General features: G+C 40.3%; 2 protein-coding genes across 2 annotated transcripts; both read left to right on the top strand.

Moving 5' to 3' along the window:
- Positions 1 to 4,542: 4,542 nt before the first annotated feature.
- On the top strand, positions 4,543 to 5,475 carry LOC125307666 (leukotriene B4 receptor 1-like). Its single transcript, XM_048263727.1, has one exon. It carries the CDS (start codon positions 4,543 to 4,545, stop codon positions 5,473 to 5,475), a length of 933 nt encoding a protein of 310 aa, XP_048119684.1.
- A 1,903-nt stretch (positions 5,476 to 7,378) lies between these two features.
- LOC125307665 (leukotriene B4 receptor 1-like) lies at positions 7,379 to 8,311 on the top strand. Its single transcript, XM_048263726.1, has one exon. The coding sequence runs from the start codon at positions 7,379 to 7,381 to the stop codon at positions 8,309 to 8,311; it is 933 nt and encodes a 310-aa protein (XP_048119683.1).
- The last annotated feature ends 11,657 nt before the right edge of the window (positions 8,312 to 19,968 follow it).

Below are 19,968 nucleotides of genomic sequence, written 5' to 3'. Positions count from 1 at the left end.
GTTGTTGCAGGCAGCTCACTGCACTGGGATTAGTGTGTGCTTCACCTCACTGTGTGCTGAGTGTGTTTCACTAATTCACGGATTGGGATAAATGCAGAGACCAAATTTCCCTTATGGGATCAAAAGAGTATATATACTTACTTACTTATATATAAATATGACTGTGTGTGAATGAATGGTCTCGTGGTGCACAGACTTTTCGGATGCATACATGACCTCTGCAAAGATTTATTAAACACTAACTATAAAGACAAGCCATTGTCTCAGACTCAGGTGTAGGTAAATTTCTTCCACAAACTGGAGACAAGGATGGGATTCCTTGGCTGACTGTCCAAGATCTGAGAGAGAGAGGTGACTGGCCATACTGGGGCCCCAAAATCCCCAGCCCTGGGATTCTCGCTTTGGGACTTGAACCTCAGATTGGACCGTCTCCACAGGAATCCTTCAGAGATAGAGAGGAAGCGGGAAAAGAACCTACTATGCCGTCCTTGATTGAAAGAGTCTGATATAACGCTTGAAATTGTGTGTTTGCTGACTGGCCCTGTGTAAAGGACAATTCCGGCACAAAATGAACCTAGGGGTTAATAACACATGTGTACCGAGTTTGTCTGTTCTCTGGGCTATGTTTTCATGCTAATCGAACGTGACCAGTTTTATCACAATCCGCTAATAAGCGTTTAACGCTGGTCTTCGGGGCACACGTAAAGTAAAAAGAAATCGCTATTTCTATACCACTAACAAGGCTCAAAATAGCACCACACTTCCACGGTAGCATAATGAGGGACGCTACATGTAAACCGAAGCATTGAGAACTCTGTAAGTGTACAGACAGTTTATTAAAAAGATAGTTTAGAAACAGTAGCCTACCGTTCACGTATACAAGCGGGCGCCATTTTGGGAAAACAGTCATGTGACAGTTCAGCTTGCGTTGCTTCAGTCGTGCAACGTGAGCTGAATTGTAATTGGGACAGAACCTTGACTGCAGGTTGAGTTGTCTGCTTCGAGTTGAATGGACTCGAAGTCCGTTATAGTGAGGGGGAAAAGGAAACAATCTGGGGTTGTGGTGACGATCACAATCTAAGAAAAATAGGCCTAGAAAAAGCAACTCGACTTGCAGTCATGGGGAACAAAACACAGTCATTCTTCATTCATTCTGCACATCGGGATTCAAGCTAGTATATCTTTGCGATTGTTTTCTTTCAAGAATGTCATGTCATCTGATCTTTCACACTGCCACCAGTCATAAAACAAACAGGTGCGCGCTCTGCAACTCCTTACGTAACTCGGTGGCAACTCTTAAGGGCCGTTCATGCCATCTGGGAATATCAAGGGACCGTCCCTGTGACTGTTGTTTTTCCCACTGCAAGTGTTCATGTGCTTTACCATCAGAATGTGTCAAAAACTGTCACGACTCAGAACGGGAATCAGTTGCAGATCAAAATAATTTATTTACAAAACAGTCCAGCAGGCAAATCAGAGTCCAGGTACAGGCAGGTTTCGTAGACAGGCAGGCAGGCAGACAGAAACAGACGGACAGGTACAGGCAGGTAATCCAAAATAGTGATGTGCCCAATGAAGCGAGGCTTCGGAGCTTGTGTCGAGCAGAAAGGGGCGTGCCAGATGAAGCCCCGGTTCGAGGCTTGTGTCGTTTCCATAAAAATCACGTGACTGATGACAAACGAGGCCTCGGTTTGTGAGTGTGACGTATGAAGCTTCGTTTGGGACACACACCCACGTGACTGCTTCGGAATCTGATTCAAATTGTGTTGTATTGCAGGCGAAATTTGTGGGTAGCCCTGTTTTATATAGGATGCTTTCTCTGTTTGTGAATTTACGTTCTTTTCTTTCCGGAAAATGTCCATAATATCATGCACATAGAAATAAAGAAGAAATAGCCTAGGCCTAGCCTAGCTTTGCCATTTAGAATAATGAAATGAAAACGTGTCTGCGTTGCAATCTTGTCTCAACTTCAATCATGTAATTTAAAAGCAATACAGGCTAGTTTCTATGTAGGCCTAACAATAATGGCTGACATAATATTTTCCTTTTATTGAAAGTTTGATTCATGAAACGTCAAACTATGTCGGGCCATATAGGGTTTGGTTTAATTAGGCGCCTGGTGGTTTCCTTTTCACTCTCGTCTATAGCGTGTTGAGGTTGATAATACTTCGTCCTGGTTCAGAAGCTAGTAGTGTCTACTGCTGGCGATAAGTGGATGGGAGACCGTTTGGATCATTGACTGGGATAACACATGATTTCACGCCTCCACGGAAACACCAATCTTCACGTGATAATGAGTGACGGCATTATGTTGCCTAATCGTATTTTATTGTATTGAATTGAGACAAACAGAAATGCAAATTTCTTGCAACACTTTTAATGTAATGAATGAGAACATTTCGAAGAAGACTTCGTCAAAAACAGGCAGGGTTCAAACCGGGAAGAACAGTAACTTTTTTTTTTTTTCTCTCTCTCTCTCTCTCTCTCTCTCGTGGCAGTCAGGTAGCAAACAGTACATACTATGATGATCTGACAAAGATGTAGGGAGATAACCGTATTGTTTGGATAAGAAGCTCCACCTTACTGTCTATGACGGTAACTCATAAGCAAAACCTAGCATACACGACCGTATGTTAAGGTAAAGCATTACACAGAGGCAACCTAATAATAATAAAAAAGTAAACCTTTTTTTTTAAACGGCACTAATCATTTCAGAGGTTTTCAATGGATTGACCGTAGGTCGGAAAAGTGGAAAGAAGATAGGCTAAAACTTTTTTGTTTTGTTTTAGCATGACTTTTTGAAGATGATCATGTGTGGTAGCTTCAACATTAACACGACTTGGTGAGGATGATATTAATAATAATACATAAATAAATGTTTAACTTTGATGACTTTGAAGGCGAAGGAAGTGTGAGAAGAATTTCTGTGTATCTATCATGAGAGTTACAAGATTCAGTTCGATGGCTAACGTCACAAAGTTAAGTGTGAGTCTGCGCAGTACTGGGGGGACCAACTGAAAAATCGTTCTATTTGACTCAGTGCCCTCCCATTGAAAACGACGGAGTCTGTTCGTCCATTTCTTTTACTGTCTATGGACCCAACCCATGGCTACAAAAATAAAGTCTAGAATATCACAGTCCAACAGGTAGGGGGAGACAAAAACAACAGTCCATACGAGAGTCCTGACAAAAACATGTAACAAAGGTTAAAACATACGCTCACTGATCTTAAATAAACAACTGTATTTGCTTAAAAATATTGCATTAAAACTGTTGGACATGAAAGGCCACATGGACTACAAACAAACTACAATGTGACGATGAGCCCCCAACTAGGCAACTCAGGTAGCAAAATCTTCCCCCAGTTTCCCACCTCTTATTCCCACATGAAGTGACGTGAATGATGATGTTTTGACCCGTGCCCATAAACGCACCGTTAATATGAAGATGCGAGGCCCTGCTTTCAGATGATACTACATGCAAATACCTTTCTGTTACCTTTCTGTGGTATTACACTCTCCTTGACAGTATCGATAAGAATGACATGACACTGTCATGAATGTGTCATAAACACATAAACGTTTATGACATAAGGCTTCTGTCATTAAGTGTCATTCGGTTTTTGTCATAACAAGTTAGGGTTAGGATTAGAGTTAGGTTTAGAGTTAGGATTAGGGTTAGAGGTTAGGATAAGGGTTCATGTGTCATGACAGTGTCATGTCAGTCTTATGTCGATACTGTCAAGTAAAGAGTTACCGAATGTTTCAATCACTCTATGGTAGGCCTTTGTGTTTTTTTTAGATATTTTGAAATAAGTAAGCTAAAGGCCCACCTTTTTTCACTTTCTTAAGTAGGCTAGTTCTCATTAGCAGTTTCATGTCATATCATGAAACATTAAGCTGTGCCCAGTCTTTAAAAACTACTTAAAAAACTGCTGCTTATATTGATTATGCATAATGCAAAGAAAGACATGATATCGTTGGTCTTGGAATTTAGAAAATTCATCACTCTTGGACCTTAGATTACTTGCAGTACCCCGGCATTGCCATAAGGAAATGGTCGTACGTCAGGTTGGAACCTGACTTGGAGATAAGCACTTTTCCACGTCAAAGACAGTTTTCATAAATCTGAGTGTTGGCATGTATTTGAGTGTACGCACGGTCTAAGATCAAATCTGTGCATAAGGAAGTTTTATAAATGAGGCTCCAGTTCCAGTGTTGCCAACTTAGCGACTTTGTCCCCCCCCAAAAAAAAACACACACCACCTTACACCAATATTGTTGATGAATACCCCTCAAAATACAAAATAGTTGCACCCCTGCATGCGTGTATTGGTGGTAGGGGGAGGAGTGCCCCTACCTAACCCATTTCTGCCCTAGGGCCCTGTGTGTAGTTGTTCCGCAAATGTAAAGTGAATGTCAGTGGTCAGACAAACACATGCATATTTAATGTTCCTCATCTAAAGACAGATCCTCATTTGGACAGGGCAAACATTATTGCTGTCAAACAGTCGCTGACTATTTGCCTCTGAAATCAACAGTCATGCAGCAGCACAACAACTCCAATTCAAGTGGAGCTGCTATTCCCATACAAAACCAGGTGAGCAGTGGAGTTCTGGGACTGTGCTTTCTTCTGGGCATCCCAGGAAACATAATGGTCATGGTGGTAATGCTCCATAACTTCAAGAGAAACAACTTCACCCTGCATCTGATGCTGAATCTGGCCGCTTCTGACATATTGTGCTTGATAACACTGCCGCTATGGATCCATTACCTGCTCGCTGACTGGACCTTCAGTCAAGATCTCTGCAAATTATTAGCTTCCTTTGTCTATATCAGTCTTTATAACAGTGTGATGACTGTTACGCTGATGAGTGTCCAGCGGTATTTTGCAGTGCTGTATTCACACCAGTGGGCCAAACTAGGAAGAAATGGAGAGAGGGCTCTACTCGTCTCTCTGTGGATACTAGCATGCATCTTATCCAGCCTGGCTGCTGTCACTTATAAACTTAAGAAGAGGGGAGTGTTGGATGCATGTGATACGTTTTTTAATTCACATGGACAAAGAGCTGCAGTCGAGATCTTTGAGACTCTTCTGGGGTTTGTAGTTCCTTTTGCCATTCTGGTCACATCCTACTCTTGCCTCCACAAGCAAGTCAACAGTACAGCGTTCTTTAGGAACAAGCGACTGACCAGACTAGTCACCAATATCATAGTGACGTTTTTCATCTTCTGGATTCCGGTTCATGTTGTCAACATTATTGATGTTGTGGCAGTTGTCCTAAGTTCATCTTATCCTGCTTCATCTAAACAACTGTTTGCCTTTACTGCTTTTGCTGATAACATGGTTAAAAGCTTTTCTTTCATCAACAGCTGTGTGAATCCTTTCCTTTATGCTTTTGCAACTCAAGGTGTGTGTCAAAGCACTGAAGACTCCAATGAGAGGGACTGTGACTTGCAAAGCTGTGATGTCTAACATGTTTTCCAACTATTTCAAAATGTATTGAAGATGTCGTCCATCCATTTTGAAGCCCAATGATGTGTGGAAAATATATCTAGAATATACCTGTGAAGCACATCAAATGTAATGGAGAGTAGCTATAACCCCCCCTCCAAACTGAATACTTCATCTTGTCTGAAAATATGTCTTGCAGAAATTAATATGTTTTACAAAACTCCTCCTAAGAATGCCTCTCACGCCCACAAATGTGTCATATTACGTAGGAGGTAAACGTCAAACTGGCACCTGAGCTCTGCTGTCATTGTGGGTGTAGATAGTATGCCTATTCTGAGCAGTGGTGAGAGAGAGGGATCAATTTTTTTGTCATTGTAACCAGGTGGTAAAAAGAAGGGATTAAATCACTACATTTATGGTTCATCTTTTATATTGTGAGAATTGTCATTTGTTTTCTTTTATTGTTTTCAATTGAGATCTGAGGTTCACATCTGTCATATACTGAACCTTAAAATTGGTTGTCTACTATTTGTACTTGAATGCCGTATCTAGAGTAATTTGTATACCCAGTAGGGGGCGTTAGTTGCCAGATATTCTGACGATTTGTACATAGTTAGCCTACTTCATTAGTAATTTCCTGCGTGCGTTGGAGCTCGCTACTTTTTCCCTGAGGAGGCTACAAGAGTAAGCAAGTTAAGCTGTCGTGTGCCAAAATTCGGAATCTTTCCTGGTGCTAATGAGGTTTGAGGATTGTTTGTCCACATTTGCTGTAACTGCTATAATTTGCTAGCCTGACGAGCCAGACCCACATTAAAATGTAGGGTCTGGACACTCACCGCTCGCAGTGCTCAGTCCGAGGGGGGATAATCAGTTGTCTTTCAAATTCTCTGCACGCACAGGACAGCTGCAGCTTAGGAGTCCCATAGCGCTTCCCACCAGCTGAGCTAGTTGGCTAGTTCAAACGCTTGCCAACTTAATAAAAAGCTTAACTCATGTCACACTGTTCGCCAGCAGCAACATCCATCTTATTTGTTTTCAAGTAGCAGGGAATTCAAGCCAAACCGTTGTAACTCTGCCATCAATCATTATGTTAAGCCCACCTATCCACTCTATACACGATTTCATTGGCCTGATTAAGTTTCGATTTCTGGAGCTCACAAGCCAACGGAGAGTTGCTAGACTAGCCCTGGCAGCAAATGTAATTCGCTGACGCTAGGGGCGCGTCTAGATTTCTAGGCTAATAATTTGCTGTAACTGCTGAAGATAAAGTAAGCTCACTGCTGTATTTTAGTTGGAGAAAACACAGCTTCAACATTACCAATTTATGCTAACAGATTTTAGGCTTTGAATGCCAGAGACGAATTTTGGTTACTACATACACACTGGTTGAAAAAATAAAGAAAGAATTCCAACTTTTTGTGTCCTACAGTATGTGGTTGCACTTCCATAGGCTACATCATAATGATAAAATCATTGTTTGAGACACATCCAGTCACTATACTATAAACATGAACAGGGAACTACAATGTGTTTAGATGTGAGTGTGGTTGTCAAATGTCTTCAAACATATTCTATAGACATCATTCTCTGTTACTAGACATGTCTATTGGTTGATTGTAAGCCCCCAAACACACACACACCACCTTACACCAATATTGCTGTTGAATACCCCTAAAAAAATGAGTAGTTGCGCCCCTGCATGTGTGTGTTGGGGGTAGAGGGAGGGCTGCACCATTTTTGCACCAGGGCCCTGTGTGTAGTTGTTCCGCCACTGTAAAGTGGAAGTCAGTAGTCTAACAAGACAAACAGATGCATATTTATTGTTCCTCATCTAAAGGTCAGTCATGACAGATCCTCATTTGGACAGGGCAAACATTATTGCTGTCAAACAGTCGCTGACTATTTGCCTCTGAAATCAACAGTCATGCAGCAGCACAACAACTCCAATTCAAGTGGAGCTGCTATTCCCATACAAAACCAGGTCAGCAGTGGAGTTCTGGGACTATGCTTTCTTCTGGGCATCCCAGGAAACATAATGGTCATGGTGGTAATGCTCCGTAACTTCAAGAGAAACAACTTCACCCTGCATCTGATGCTGAATCTGGCCGCTTCTGACATATTGTGCTTGATAACACTGCCGCTATGGATCCATTACCTGCTCGCTGACTGGACCTTCAGTCAAGATCTCTGCAAATTATTAGCTTCCTTTGTCTATATCAGTCTTTATAACAGTGTGATGACTGTTACGCTGATGAGTGTCCAGCGGTATTTTGCAGTGCTGTATTCACACCAGTGGGCCAAACTAGGAAGAAATGGAGAGAGGGCTCTACTCGTCTCTCTGTGGATACTAGCATGCATCTTATCCAGCCCGGCTGCTGTCACTTATAAACTTAAGAAGAGGGGAGTGCTGGATGAATGTGATAAGTTTTTTAATTCACATGGACAAAGAGCTGCAATCGAGATCTTTGAGACTCTTCTGGGGTTTGTAGTTCCTTTTGCCATTCTGGTCACATCCTACTCTTGCCTCCACAAGCAAGTCAACAGTACAGCGTTCTTTAGGAACAAGCGACTGACTACACTAGTCACCAATATCATAGTGACGTTTTTCATCTTCTGGATTCCGGTTCATGTTGTCAACATTATTGATGTTGTGGCAGTTGTCCTAAGTTCATCTTCTCCTGCTTCATCTAAACAACTGTTTGCTTTCACTGCTTTTGCCGGGAACATTGTTGGGAGCTTCTGTTTCATCAACAGCTGTGTGAATCCTTTCCTTTATGCTTTTGCGACTCAAGGTGTGTGTCAAGGCACTGAAGACTCCAATGAGAGGGACTGTGACATGCAAAGCTGTGATGTCTAACATATTTTCCAACTATTTAAAAAATGTATTTCAAAGATGTTGTCATATTTGATTTAATTGGTCCAGTGTTTCTGTACACATAAGAATAGAAGTTTGATATGAAAATATTTTGAAATCCAATGATGTGAATGTGAGGAACATAATGTTTATCTAAAACATACTTGTGAAGCACCTCAAATGTAATGGAGACATTCAATGTTCAATCTCTCAGTCAGCTGAGAACAACAATTGAAACAGAAGGCCCTCATTTTGATGGTATGTAAAGAAAAAGTTAACACTCTTGTCTTTTCTGCGAGCTGCCCAGCTTATGCACTATGTAGTTCTGAACTCTTATTGGCACCAACTTTGATCTTAAAGTTTGCAAAGTTTATGAATGTGCCATGGAAAAACTGGTCCACTTCCAAAAATCCAACTAGCAATTTATCACTTGACTATTACTAATTAGCACTCTGGGACAGTAAGTGCTGGTAACTCCTGTTCCTCACCGATCAAGGTTCTTGATATCTGTCCAAACGGATATTTTCCCAAGCATTAATAGCTTACTTCTGCCAATTGGTTACACAGTCTTTGCCAATCAATAAACAAAGTAGTTTACAATGTAGTGTTGATTTGTAGACCTACAATATCTCTAAAATGAGCACTGCATGAATTTTTTATTCTGCCTTAAAATAGCTTAGGCTTATTTTTTTCTACTTTTTTTTTTAAGTTTGAAAATGAATCATGTTGCGAATTATTCGTGCGAGTAGCATATTTTAACTTGCAGTTTTTGATTGTCATTTCACGTTAATTTTGAGGGCAATGATAAGTCAAGTCAAGTCATTTATTTATATAGCCCATTTAAAAACAACAAGGGTTGAGCCAAAGTGCTGAACAAAGAAAAGGTTAGCTAATAAGTCATAACAATAAGACCATACATCTACACAAAGGCCATATATTTACACAAACTAAGTGTGATTATTTGTGGCAAGACAGCATTAGTAGCAGCAACAAGAAAATAGATAAGATAAATAAAAATAAATAAGAAAAATAAAACAAGAGCAAAAACATCATTCTGTATCAAAAGGAAGTGAGAAAAAAATATGTCTTCAGATTGGATTTGAAGGAGGTAATTGTATGGGAGGATTTGATATGTGGAGGGAGGGTATTCCAGAGCTTTGGAGCAGCTACAGAAAAAGCCCGGTCGCCACAGGCTTTAAGGCGTTTAGGCTACGTGGGACAGCAAGCAGTAGTTGGTCTTGTGACCTGAGTGACCTGGTAGTAGAGTGTGGGGGCAGAAGTTCAGAGATGTAAGGTAAACCTTTAAGGGCTTTAAAAACAAAAAGTATCATTTTAATCTCAATTCTGAATTTGACAGGAAGCCAGTGTAGCTGAGCCAAAATTGGCGTTATGTAACCACTTTTTTTGGTGTTTGTAAGGAGCCTAGCAGCAGCATTTTGTACAAGCTGGAGTTTATGTAGATTTGATTGTTCATTTCCTGTTATAATGTAAACATTTTAATCTCTAAAACTGTCTTATTTGTAGAACTTTTTCTTTTGTTCAACTTTTATTGAAGCAAGCCGCTATCAATATGTGGGAGACTCCCAAAACTTCGGGAGACTTGGGATGTCTAGCTAGACAGCACTTTGTCGCCAGCACAGATTGTACAATGTACCTTAATGTTGTCATGTTTAGCTGACACAAACTCAAAATAATGACTGTATAGATAAAATGTGCATCTCCTCCCTCCATTGTTGTTTACGTTTGTGTCGCTGCGTGGTTTTACACGTGAGTTGTCCTCATGCTGAAAACGTGAGCATAGCCTACATGACGTTAATCCCCGAGACAAGAAGACAGCAAAGAATCCATCTTTTTACTAGGGAAAATGCACGCACAGTGACTTAGATAAGTAACTTTAATCTGATTACTGGTTTGTAAATAGTAGCGCGTTAGATTACTCGCTACCGAAAAAAGTGGTCAAAATAGACTAACGCGTAGATAGACTTACAAAGTAACGCGTTACTGGCATCACTGGATATCCATCTGATTGTTTCTCGTCCCGTCTCCTTCTCGCTCGTTTCAGGCTATCAGTGAGTCTCTTCCCCATAGTAGGCTACTTTACTCACTGACTCGACTTTATCAGAATTCACAGATTTCACTGGCTGAGTAGCAGCAAGCAAAATTATGGTTCCTGAAGCTCCTGAAGTAAATGCTGTTATCCTTTTTAGCGCAGCTCTGAAATCTTACGTGAAAATCTAAATTAGGCTATTATGGTCCGGGTCCGGACTCGGACCGCGGTCCGCCATTTGGTGACCACTGCTCTATCTGAATGGTTGCCAAGCAACGTCGAGACGCAGCTACTTTAACTTTTGTATCAAGTTATGGTAGCGCAGTAATATAGAACGGAATGCGGTCAAGGTGTATGTTTGTGCTGGATTTTACACCAGCATCGAATGCGATTCAGCCAATCACATACCCTGGAAATCCAGAGTTCTCGCGAGAGCACAATGGAATTGTCTCTGCGAGACACTCTGGCAAAGAGCAATGATGCACGTTACTTTTACCCCAACATTCCGGGGAACCAGCTAAACTGACGAAGACAGCGTTGCAACGTTGGAGGATAGTACACATTGGTCGTAGTGTTATATGATTGCGTCGAATTCCGAAATCATTCATGGAGTAAACATGGTCTAGTGTTATCCAATTGCGTGTAGTGAGATTTTTAAATGCATGCTTCTTGCCGCCCCTCGAGTTGGGCCATTACATTGTTCTTGGCCAGACCCTTAATCTTTCTAGATTATCAGGGTCTGGATTTTCCAGGCTACCAATCACAATCAAGGACTGGAACTACGGTTAATGCAAGGACAATGGGAAATTTAACCAAGCAGTGGAATAATGGAAATTCTTAAAAAAAAGTCCTCCTTTGAGTGCTGTCATGAGATTTAAGCATGCAGCCCTTAGCAAGAGTTTTATTCGGTCATTCAAAACATTTTTGGGGTAAGTTTTGCTTTTTTCAGGCTATGTTATCGATTGTAACCCCTTGTCAGTCAGTAGTGAAAGTAAAGTGCAGAACTGTTTTGCCATTGAGACCGGTAAAGTTCAGTTTCCAGTTTCCCTATTAGTTCAAATAATAGGCGAGTGCATATACATGTAGGCTATATTCTGCTAGTTGCACATAGGTTTAATGCTGTTAAGTGATCTAATTACAGGTTTATTGAAAAACATATAGGTTTATGAATACCCCTTCACTTGCTCTTGTAGTTCTATGTAATTAAGAGTCTCGGGTCATTTATCACTGTATGCACACACTTTTATTCAAAGTACAATGGCTCATAATTTTTACTGACATTTAAAGAATTAAATAAAAACCTTATCATCTGATGCCGATCAAAAATGTTGTTGCAAATAGAAATTCATGAGGAAAGTGACAAGGCCACACTTCCCATTAACCAGAAGCTCACCTGCTGGCGTTACTGCATCAGTTGTTTCTCGCTCGCAACCCACCACTTCCCCATTCGCCTCCCATTTGCCTCCCGTCTCACTTGTGATGGGGGGTGCCCGTAGAGATATTGCTGAAGGCTGCCAGCACAGCCACGTTAAGCTTCATGGATGCCTGCAGTCATCACTCTGGGCTGACATCTGCCAGCGCATTTCTAGCCCAGCGTGATCCCGCGATGCACTTCGTGACCACAAGCGGTAATGGCAGCGCAGAGCCGCTGTGTTCCCGAGAAGCTTGTCAGCACCCTGTCTAGTGACCTAGACAAAGTGCTCCCACATTTATTCTACTGATAAAAATTTCGGATAGCGAACTCTTGAAATGAACATTAAAATGTAAAGAAGATAATACACAATGTAGAAAACACAGGACCTTCACAGATAGGTGGTCAATACTGTGAAAACTTGGAAAACTAAAGCCAGGCAGATGTTTAGGAATGTTTTTACCCAATCAAACTTTACCATCCAATTGCAGTTGGGAGAGGTTAATCGCCTCTCATTACATCTTATCTTGCATGACACACGACAAAGCTCGAAATTACAGTGTAGGCCTTTTTCTTAGCCTACTGTATACCCTCTAGGCCAGTGGTCCCTAAACTACGGCCTGTTGGCCGGATACGGCCCGCTACCTCATTTTGGGTGGCCCCCCAAAACATGTCCGTGGTATATAGCATCCGGCCACACGGGAGTACGACATCGTCAGACTATAACCTCCGTAATTTCCCCCATTCATTCTCTATGGCGAGTCTTAACAGTACACATGTAATACTCTTTTTGTCCACTGCTGGTTGTTTTGGTGCTGTTTCGCGTTTTCCAAAACGGAATGACATGTATAGTAGGCCTACCTGCAAACAATGCAAGAGGCCTATGCTGACTGCATCAGTGCTCAACGTATTCTAAAAGTTTATCAATTAATTGTTAATAACTAACTAACTTCTATTCAAGTCATATTTCTGGGACTTTCTGGGATAATTATTTCTATTTTTTATTTACTCGTTCAAATGTTAATACATCAGGTGAGTGAAAGTTAGAATGGTGGTCATTTCAGATGTTTTTGCCAGTACCAAAAACCACAAGTTTGAGAACTTTAAATTATTTGTAAGATATTGCTTGTTCACAACTTGAGCTGTGCATGCAAAGACACAGAGTTCAGAGTTCAAAATATACTTTTTATTAGTATTATTTAATTTGAGCTACATTTGAGCTACATTTTACACAGATATGGCATGATTGGTAAGGTAGACTGCTGTTGTTCACAGCACTAAGCTATTTATGGTTACTGATATACTCCAAGTCTCTGGCCCTCTCTTAGAGCCAGGCATAGTGAGCTGGTCCTCAGAAGAAAAAGTTTTGGGACCACTGCTCTAGACTATGCTACAGCCTGAATAGACCTTCCACACACATTATTGATATATTATTTCATCATGATCACTTCACTAAACAGTTCATCTAATGCATTGAGCTGTGTAATCACCTCGTCACTTATTCACAAACATCTATCCACTGTTTCTTTACAGAAATTGACCAAAGTTTGTGCTCTACAGACAGAATAGGCTATGACGAAATGGCTAGTGAAAGGAAACCAGAATTGTTTGTGTGGACTGATGGTGAACTGTCAACTGTAGTCAACTGTAAAACTAATAAACTTTATTTTACGGTTTGTGAAGGGTGCAGTCCCGTCCTTTATTTGGCTAACGCAGGTAGGCCTACTAATCACCTTTACTTTCTTTGGTTGTAGGATAGTCCGTGATTCACATTAGTTTTGGCTATCACCGCAATTAGGGTACTAAACGCAAGGCTTACCCAAGTTCTAGGCTATTCTGTCGCCACATTTATAATATTGCTATAAAACCTTCGTTAGTAACAGTCAATACTTTTGCCTGCATCAAATCGCGCATTTGCATTCAGTGTGCTACCATCGGCTTAACGTGAGTTCTAAGCGTCTTTGTATGCTTATTTCTGATTTTACTCGACTGAATGCATGTATATATGTTGTAAGACATGTAAAAATAAATAAATGACACTGGCACTACGCACAAATTAATGTAGCCTAAACTTACACCGCACTTTCCTAATAACTTAAGTTCTCTTGCGTCACTGACAGTAGCTAGAATGCATTAAAAAACACCGGGAAAAAACAGTGTTCAGTCCACCAAGTCATAAGCTATCGGCGCTGCGCAGCACCAGTTGTGATATTTATCTTACGGAGTGTAATCGTAGGTAATGTCATGTATGAAAACTAGTATTGTTAGGCAATACTATAAGTGCAAGTCCAGGGCAGCTGAGGTGTGGCGATGACATCATCGATACGCAATCCCACCGTCGACTTCAAGACATCTAACCCTAAACCTTGCCTCCAGGCAGTGCTGCTTTGAAGTTGGTGGTGGGGGCCCAAAAGTCCATAAAGCTCATAAAAGTGTTATGTTGACTATTTTAGAGCTTGCAAGACAAAATGATCGTGTGGTCTCAAACATTCAGTATTACATTTTCAAATAAAATAAACAATCATCAATTCATTTGTGCAAGTATTCTCCCATACTCAGTTTTGACAAAGATTGGCTTGTATCATGCATGCTGATAAATTATGTAGGAGGTCAGGTATTTATACTCAGAGGTTCTGTATATATTTATTTAATGAGGATCCAGATCAATGAAATGAGTTATATACTCACACACAGAAACACATTCTATGATAATGGTTAATAGCCAAAAGAGAGCTTCTTATGTTGGTTTGCACTTTGTCTAAATATCTGCCTGAGAATGTGATTGTTGAGACACATCCGTCAGTGGTCACATCTCCTTTTGCTTCCTGTGGAACGCTCTGTGGTTGCTATATATACTCAGTGTGCTTCATTTTTATCTGAAGTGCTGGTGTGAAGGTGAGGGGTTATTTGTTATGACCCTCCCCCCCAAAAAGAAAATAAATAAATAAATAATTGTTTGTGATGATAACTCAAACACCTAAAGCAGGGGTCTCAAACTCAATCTCAAAATAATAATATAATTCGGCCCTTGAAGGTATTTTTAATTGCGACAAACAACGACAATGATTAAAACAGACGATAGATCCAAGTACAGTGACACATCTCATTTGTACTCTCCACCACTAATTGGCAGACATCCAGCGCTTCGATTCAAGCCCAAGTTCGCTGCACAAAGTTTTCAGGAAGTACTTGTATTAGGCCCATCTATGTGTATGCATTTGTTTGTAATGAAGCGGAAGCGATGCAGGCCATAGTTTTGTGTCTCTACTCACAGTAACGGTAAATGAGGATGATTGTGACATTAGGCCAGTGCTTGCAGACTTTCAGAGGCTTGCAGAGTTCATTCCCTTGACTTGCTTGACTTTCCATTAGAGATATGCATTCTTTGTTCTTCTGGTTATTGTGTAAGACCAAACCAGAAGAACAAAGAAATGTACCACAGAGCGGTACAAAATATGATCGCCACCCAGTCCTGCACATTCTCTCTGCAAAAATAAATCGCACTTTGCTTTGCAATTTATCTCCACTCCATCCACTACTTTTGTGTATGTGCTTGGTGTGTGTGTGTGTGGTGGTGGGGTAATGGAATGACAAGGAGATCCAAGGAGCCGCAAAGTTAAATTATGCCCGGTGCAGGGGTATAAGCACTCTAATGTCTGCGCAAGTGAGACTGAACCACTCTGGAGATAACGTAGAAGCAACAGTATTTAAAACAACGAACAAAGTCCATGAAACGTCCATGATGTATCCATGACTATTACACGTGTAGCCCTTTTGTCGAGATTACCGCCACGACAAGGCATAAACCTGGGTTCTATAGTTGCCAACTGGATAATTCACTAAGCTACTTTGAGTATTCAAAGTGAGTGGAAATCACAAACCATGTTACAGTATAATTTAAAGCAATTTATTTTCCCTAGCAAGGGTAAATGCAGGTTTTTCAGTTTTTCAGTGTTAGAACATAGACTAATGTTAGGCCTCTGTGTAAGGAAATTATCACATTGCGCTAAAGTACCGGTAATGCTGTTCCGCCAGTGAATAATTAGCAACAACTAAAAATATACAGCACATCTCCCCTATGGACAATAACTGACACTAGCAATACTGGCTTTAGTACATACTAGCAAAGCAAAAGATCTTTACAGGAATCCTCTCAAAAAAACACAGGCTCTACTAAGGATCCTATTTACTGTCGTCAAACACAAATAGTTTTCTCCCCCTCCCTAGTTTCAGTTATACCCTCACAAAGAGCACAGGCACATATACAACAAATAAAATTACAACAGCCGGCATGTAAAACAAACAAAAAAGGCAGATATAACCCCCGTTGCTGGCCTGATAATGTTCACTAGTCCACTCAATGAGTGTTACTCACGAACACCGCGACATTGTTGTGCACCCCCACGGCGTCGGTGTAGCGTTCAGCAACTGTAGTTTTCCAATCCCTAGGGATTGAAGTGGCCGCGATTGAAGTGGCCACTTCTAAATGAGCCTAGGCTACCCACTGGCTAATTATTTCCGCAAACTGCTGACTCACGAAATGTATTTTAGCAGGTTACAAAACTGATTTCGTGATTCTCTTATGCATTTCGTCCACGTAATAAAATTATTGTGACACATAATTCATTCCGTAAACTGCTGACTCACGAAATGAATTGTAGCAGGTCAAAGCTGATTTTGTGATTCTGTTATGCATTTCGTCCACGTAATGAAATTATCCTGACACATAATTCATTTCGTAAACTGCTGACTCATGAAATGTATTGTAGCAGGTCACAAAACTGATTTTGTGATTCTTTTATGCATTTCGTCCACGTAATGAAATTATCCTGACACATAATTATTTTCGGAAACTGCTGACTCACGAAATGTATTGTAGCAGGTCACAAAACTGATTTCGTGATTCTGTTATGCATATGTTACTGAATGCATTTTGTAAGTTGTTGTAAGTTACTATTGCGTGGACGGAATGCCTTCTGTAACACAACACAATAATTCTGCGGAAATAGGATGCACAGAATGATGCGTGAGGGTGCATTCCGTATTTACGTAAACAGAATTACTTTTGACCAAACATTTCGTCTACGACAGTGAATATGAATTCAGCATTATGTCCACGAAAGGAAAAGGCCACCAGTCAATTTCGTCCACGAAATGATGTGCTCTCTTCAGTGTTTCGTGGACACAATACAAACCAATTTGTGCATTCCTTGGACAAAAGGCGTTATGATGTAACAGGGTTTCGTAATGAATATTTTTCGTCACACGAAAATAATTTTGTCCACGAAATAAGGCATGTTACATTTGGCGCCCCATAGCCTAGCAGCGTGAAAATAATTGCACGCGTAAGATAGCATGGGAAAACCCAGGCTATAAACTTCCAGTGAGTCTATTTGAAATTTTCACCACACATTATATTAACACACATATAAAAAATCCAGAGTTTTGTGTATTAAAGTGGAATGACACAGGAAAAAAGTATTGAACATGCCTACTGAAATTTCTTCAATATTTTGTGGAAAAGCCTTTGTTTGTAAAGACAGCTTCAAGACATTTCCTGTATGACAAAACGTATTAGTCGCAGTATCAGGTGCGATTTTGGCCCATTGTTCTAAACAGATTCCAGGGGTCCCTCTTGTGAATCCTGATCTTTAGTTACTTCCAGAACTGTTTAATTGAATTTAATTGAATTGGCTGCCTTCAAGTCTTTCTGGAGCTTTCTCCGAGTGGTCCTTGGCTCTTGGAATTGACTATCCTTCTGACTCCCTGGTCAAAAATATTGCGAGGAGATCCTGTGCATGGCCGGTTGATGATGCAGTGATGTTTCTTCCACTTGCAGATAATGGCTCCCATGCTGCTTACTGGGAGATTCTGAAGTTTTGAAATGCATCTGTAACCAGTTTCATTGATATGTTTTGCAACAATAAGGTTGCAAAGGTCTTGGGAGAGCTTTTTGCTTTTATCCATCATGAAATGTTTCTTGTCTGACACCTTGGTAATGAAAAACCTTTTTATAGCCCATCAATATGTAGGCTACTAACCAAGCAAAATACTTTTTCCCTGTGTTATTCCACTTCATTACACTTGACTCTACTTATGGAGTTGTTTGGATTTTTTATGTGTGGATTACCTGAGTTATTACTAATGCCTGGTGAAAATGTTGTGCCCCCTGTATTCCACTTTTCAAGGGCCCTCTCCTCCATTGGGGCCCTATACTCCCCACTTTCCCCCCCAGTTCGACACCCTTTAATCTGCTGAACCTTCTGCTCGTTTCCAAATATAAAAAAAAACTCTCTGCAACTCAACATTGGCCTGCCTGCCTCAGCCTGTGAGGGGCTTTTCAGTTGTGCTGGATTACTGTTCACTGCAAAGCGACCCAAGGATGAGTGCAACTAACTTTGAAAATCAACTACTACTCAAACTTAAAGGAGAACTCCGGTGATTTTTCACATAGATCTCCATTTCTCAACGTCCTTTTTAGGCAAGTACCTCCACTCGGCGACCATATTGCAACACTTTTTGGGCACTTATCGTGCATCTATTTCGGCAGAAATGTGTGTGCGTAAGGCTTCACGACACCAATCTTGCTCCAGCAGCGAGATCACAACAGATGATTGGCACGATGTCTTCACAGCACAGCACATGATTGGCTCAATGTATTTTACATCACACCACATTATTGCCTCAATGTATTCACATGTCGACGTTTTGCTGTGGAAGGGTTGTGATATGTGTAGACAACGTTAAAAACTAACCCCATGCATTACTATGGATGATTTTTTGAGTGCTGTTAGCCTAGAAATCTAGACGCGCCCCTAGTGGCAGCAAATTAAGTTTCGATTTCTGGTTTCAAATTACATTTGCTGCTAGGGCTAGTCTAGCAACTCTCCGTTGGCTTGTGAGCTCCAGAAATCGAAACTTAATCAGGCCATTGAAATCGTGTATAGAGTCGTTAGGTTGGCTTAACATAATGATTGATGGCAGAGTTGCAACGGTTTGGCTTGAATTCCCTGCTACTTGAAAACAAATAAGATGGATGTTGCTGCTGGGGAACAGTGTGACACGAGTTAAGCTTTTATTATGTTGGCAAACGTTTGAACTAGCCAACTAGCTCCGCTGGTGGGAAACGCATGGGACTCATAGCGCTGCCGCTGTCCTATTGCGTGCAGAGGGAACGAAAAAAAACTGGTACCCAAGCGAAATTGTGAGTTTTTGACCTTCTAATTTGCATATCAAAATGGCCGCCAAATTGCCTATCTTGCTCAGTCGTTGGACCATTTTCCTCTAGTTTTTTTTTGTAAGTAGGCAATCAAAGATGAGGAAATTAAGTTTCTAGATCTAGTCTAGGGTCAGAGCAAGGATATAGTAGAGGCTCAGTGCCTTTTTTATGTATATATATGCAAAATACCAACTTTTAAGGTGAAATTAAGAATTATTTGTGTAATTTTTTTAAGGCCGACATAAATATTCAATCAATATCACTCTTAAATGTTCCCAGTGTATATATGCTATGTGATGTATTCCATATTACATAATATTAGTTTAGTTAGTCTAAAATCTGTAGAATTTAGTTCTACAGATCACATCTTGTTTCTGTATTTTCTTTCATGTTTGTAGCTTAATTGCTTTGCTTTCTTCTGTTAGATTTTTAGTTCTGTAGTTCACTCCCTCTGTAAATTGTTTTTGGTAAATTGTTTCTATACCTTTCTAGTTTGCTTGTGTGCCATTTGCCTTTGGAATTTCATTTTGATTAGTATTTCTTTCTAGATTAGATTAGATTAGATTCAACTCTTTTGTCATTGTGCAGAGTACAAGTACAGAGACAACGAAATGCAGTTTGTGTCTAACCAGAAGTGCAAAAAAGCAGAAAAAGTGCAATGTGATATACAAAGTAGGTGGTGCACAGACAGAACAAAAGATATAGTGCAGTGTAGACAGTAGTATACAGTTGTTTTCAGAAGGTGCTTTAGAGTTGTATAAATTAAATATAAGTATGTGCAGTGTATCAGTAATCTTATAAGAGTAGAATAAATAAGGCTATTTAATATGAACAATGTATGAACAACATGACAGATATGTGCAATGTAGTGTCAGTACCATTATAGTAGTAGTAAGAACAATATAGATATATGCAGTGTATTAACAGAATAATTAATTATAATTGTATTAATATTAATTGTAATTATATTACAGAAAAACTGA

This window comes from Alosa alosa, chromosome 14 (genome assembly GCF_017589495.1).
Source record: "Alosa alosa isolate M-15738 ecotype Scorff River chromosome 14, AALO_Geno_1.1, whole genome shotgun sequence".
In the NCBI taxonomy this organism is placed as follows: domain Eukaryota; kingdom Metazoa; phylum Chordata; class Actinopteri; order Clupeiformes; family Clupeidae; genus Alosa; species Alosa alosa.
This window is presented reverse-complemented; position numbering and strand designations above follow the sequence as displayed.

What these genes read in the sequence shown, in the direction of transcription:
- LOC125307666 (XM_048263727.1), top strand. Translation starts at nt 4,543, where the DNA reads ATGCAGCAGCACAACAACTCCAATTCAAGTGGAGCTGCTATTCCCATA.
- LOC125307665 (XM_048263726.1), top strand. Translation starts at nt 7,379, where the DNA reads ATGCAGCAGCACAACAACTCCAATTCAAGTGGAGCTGCTATTCCCATA.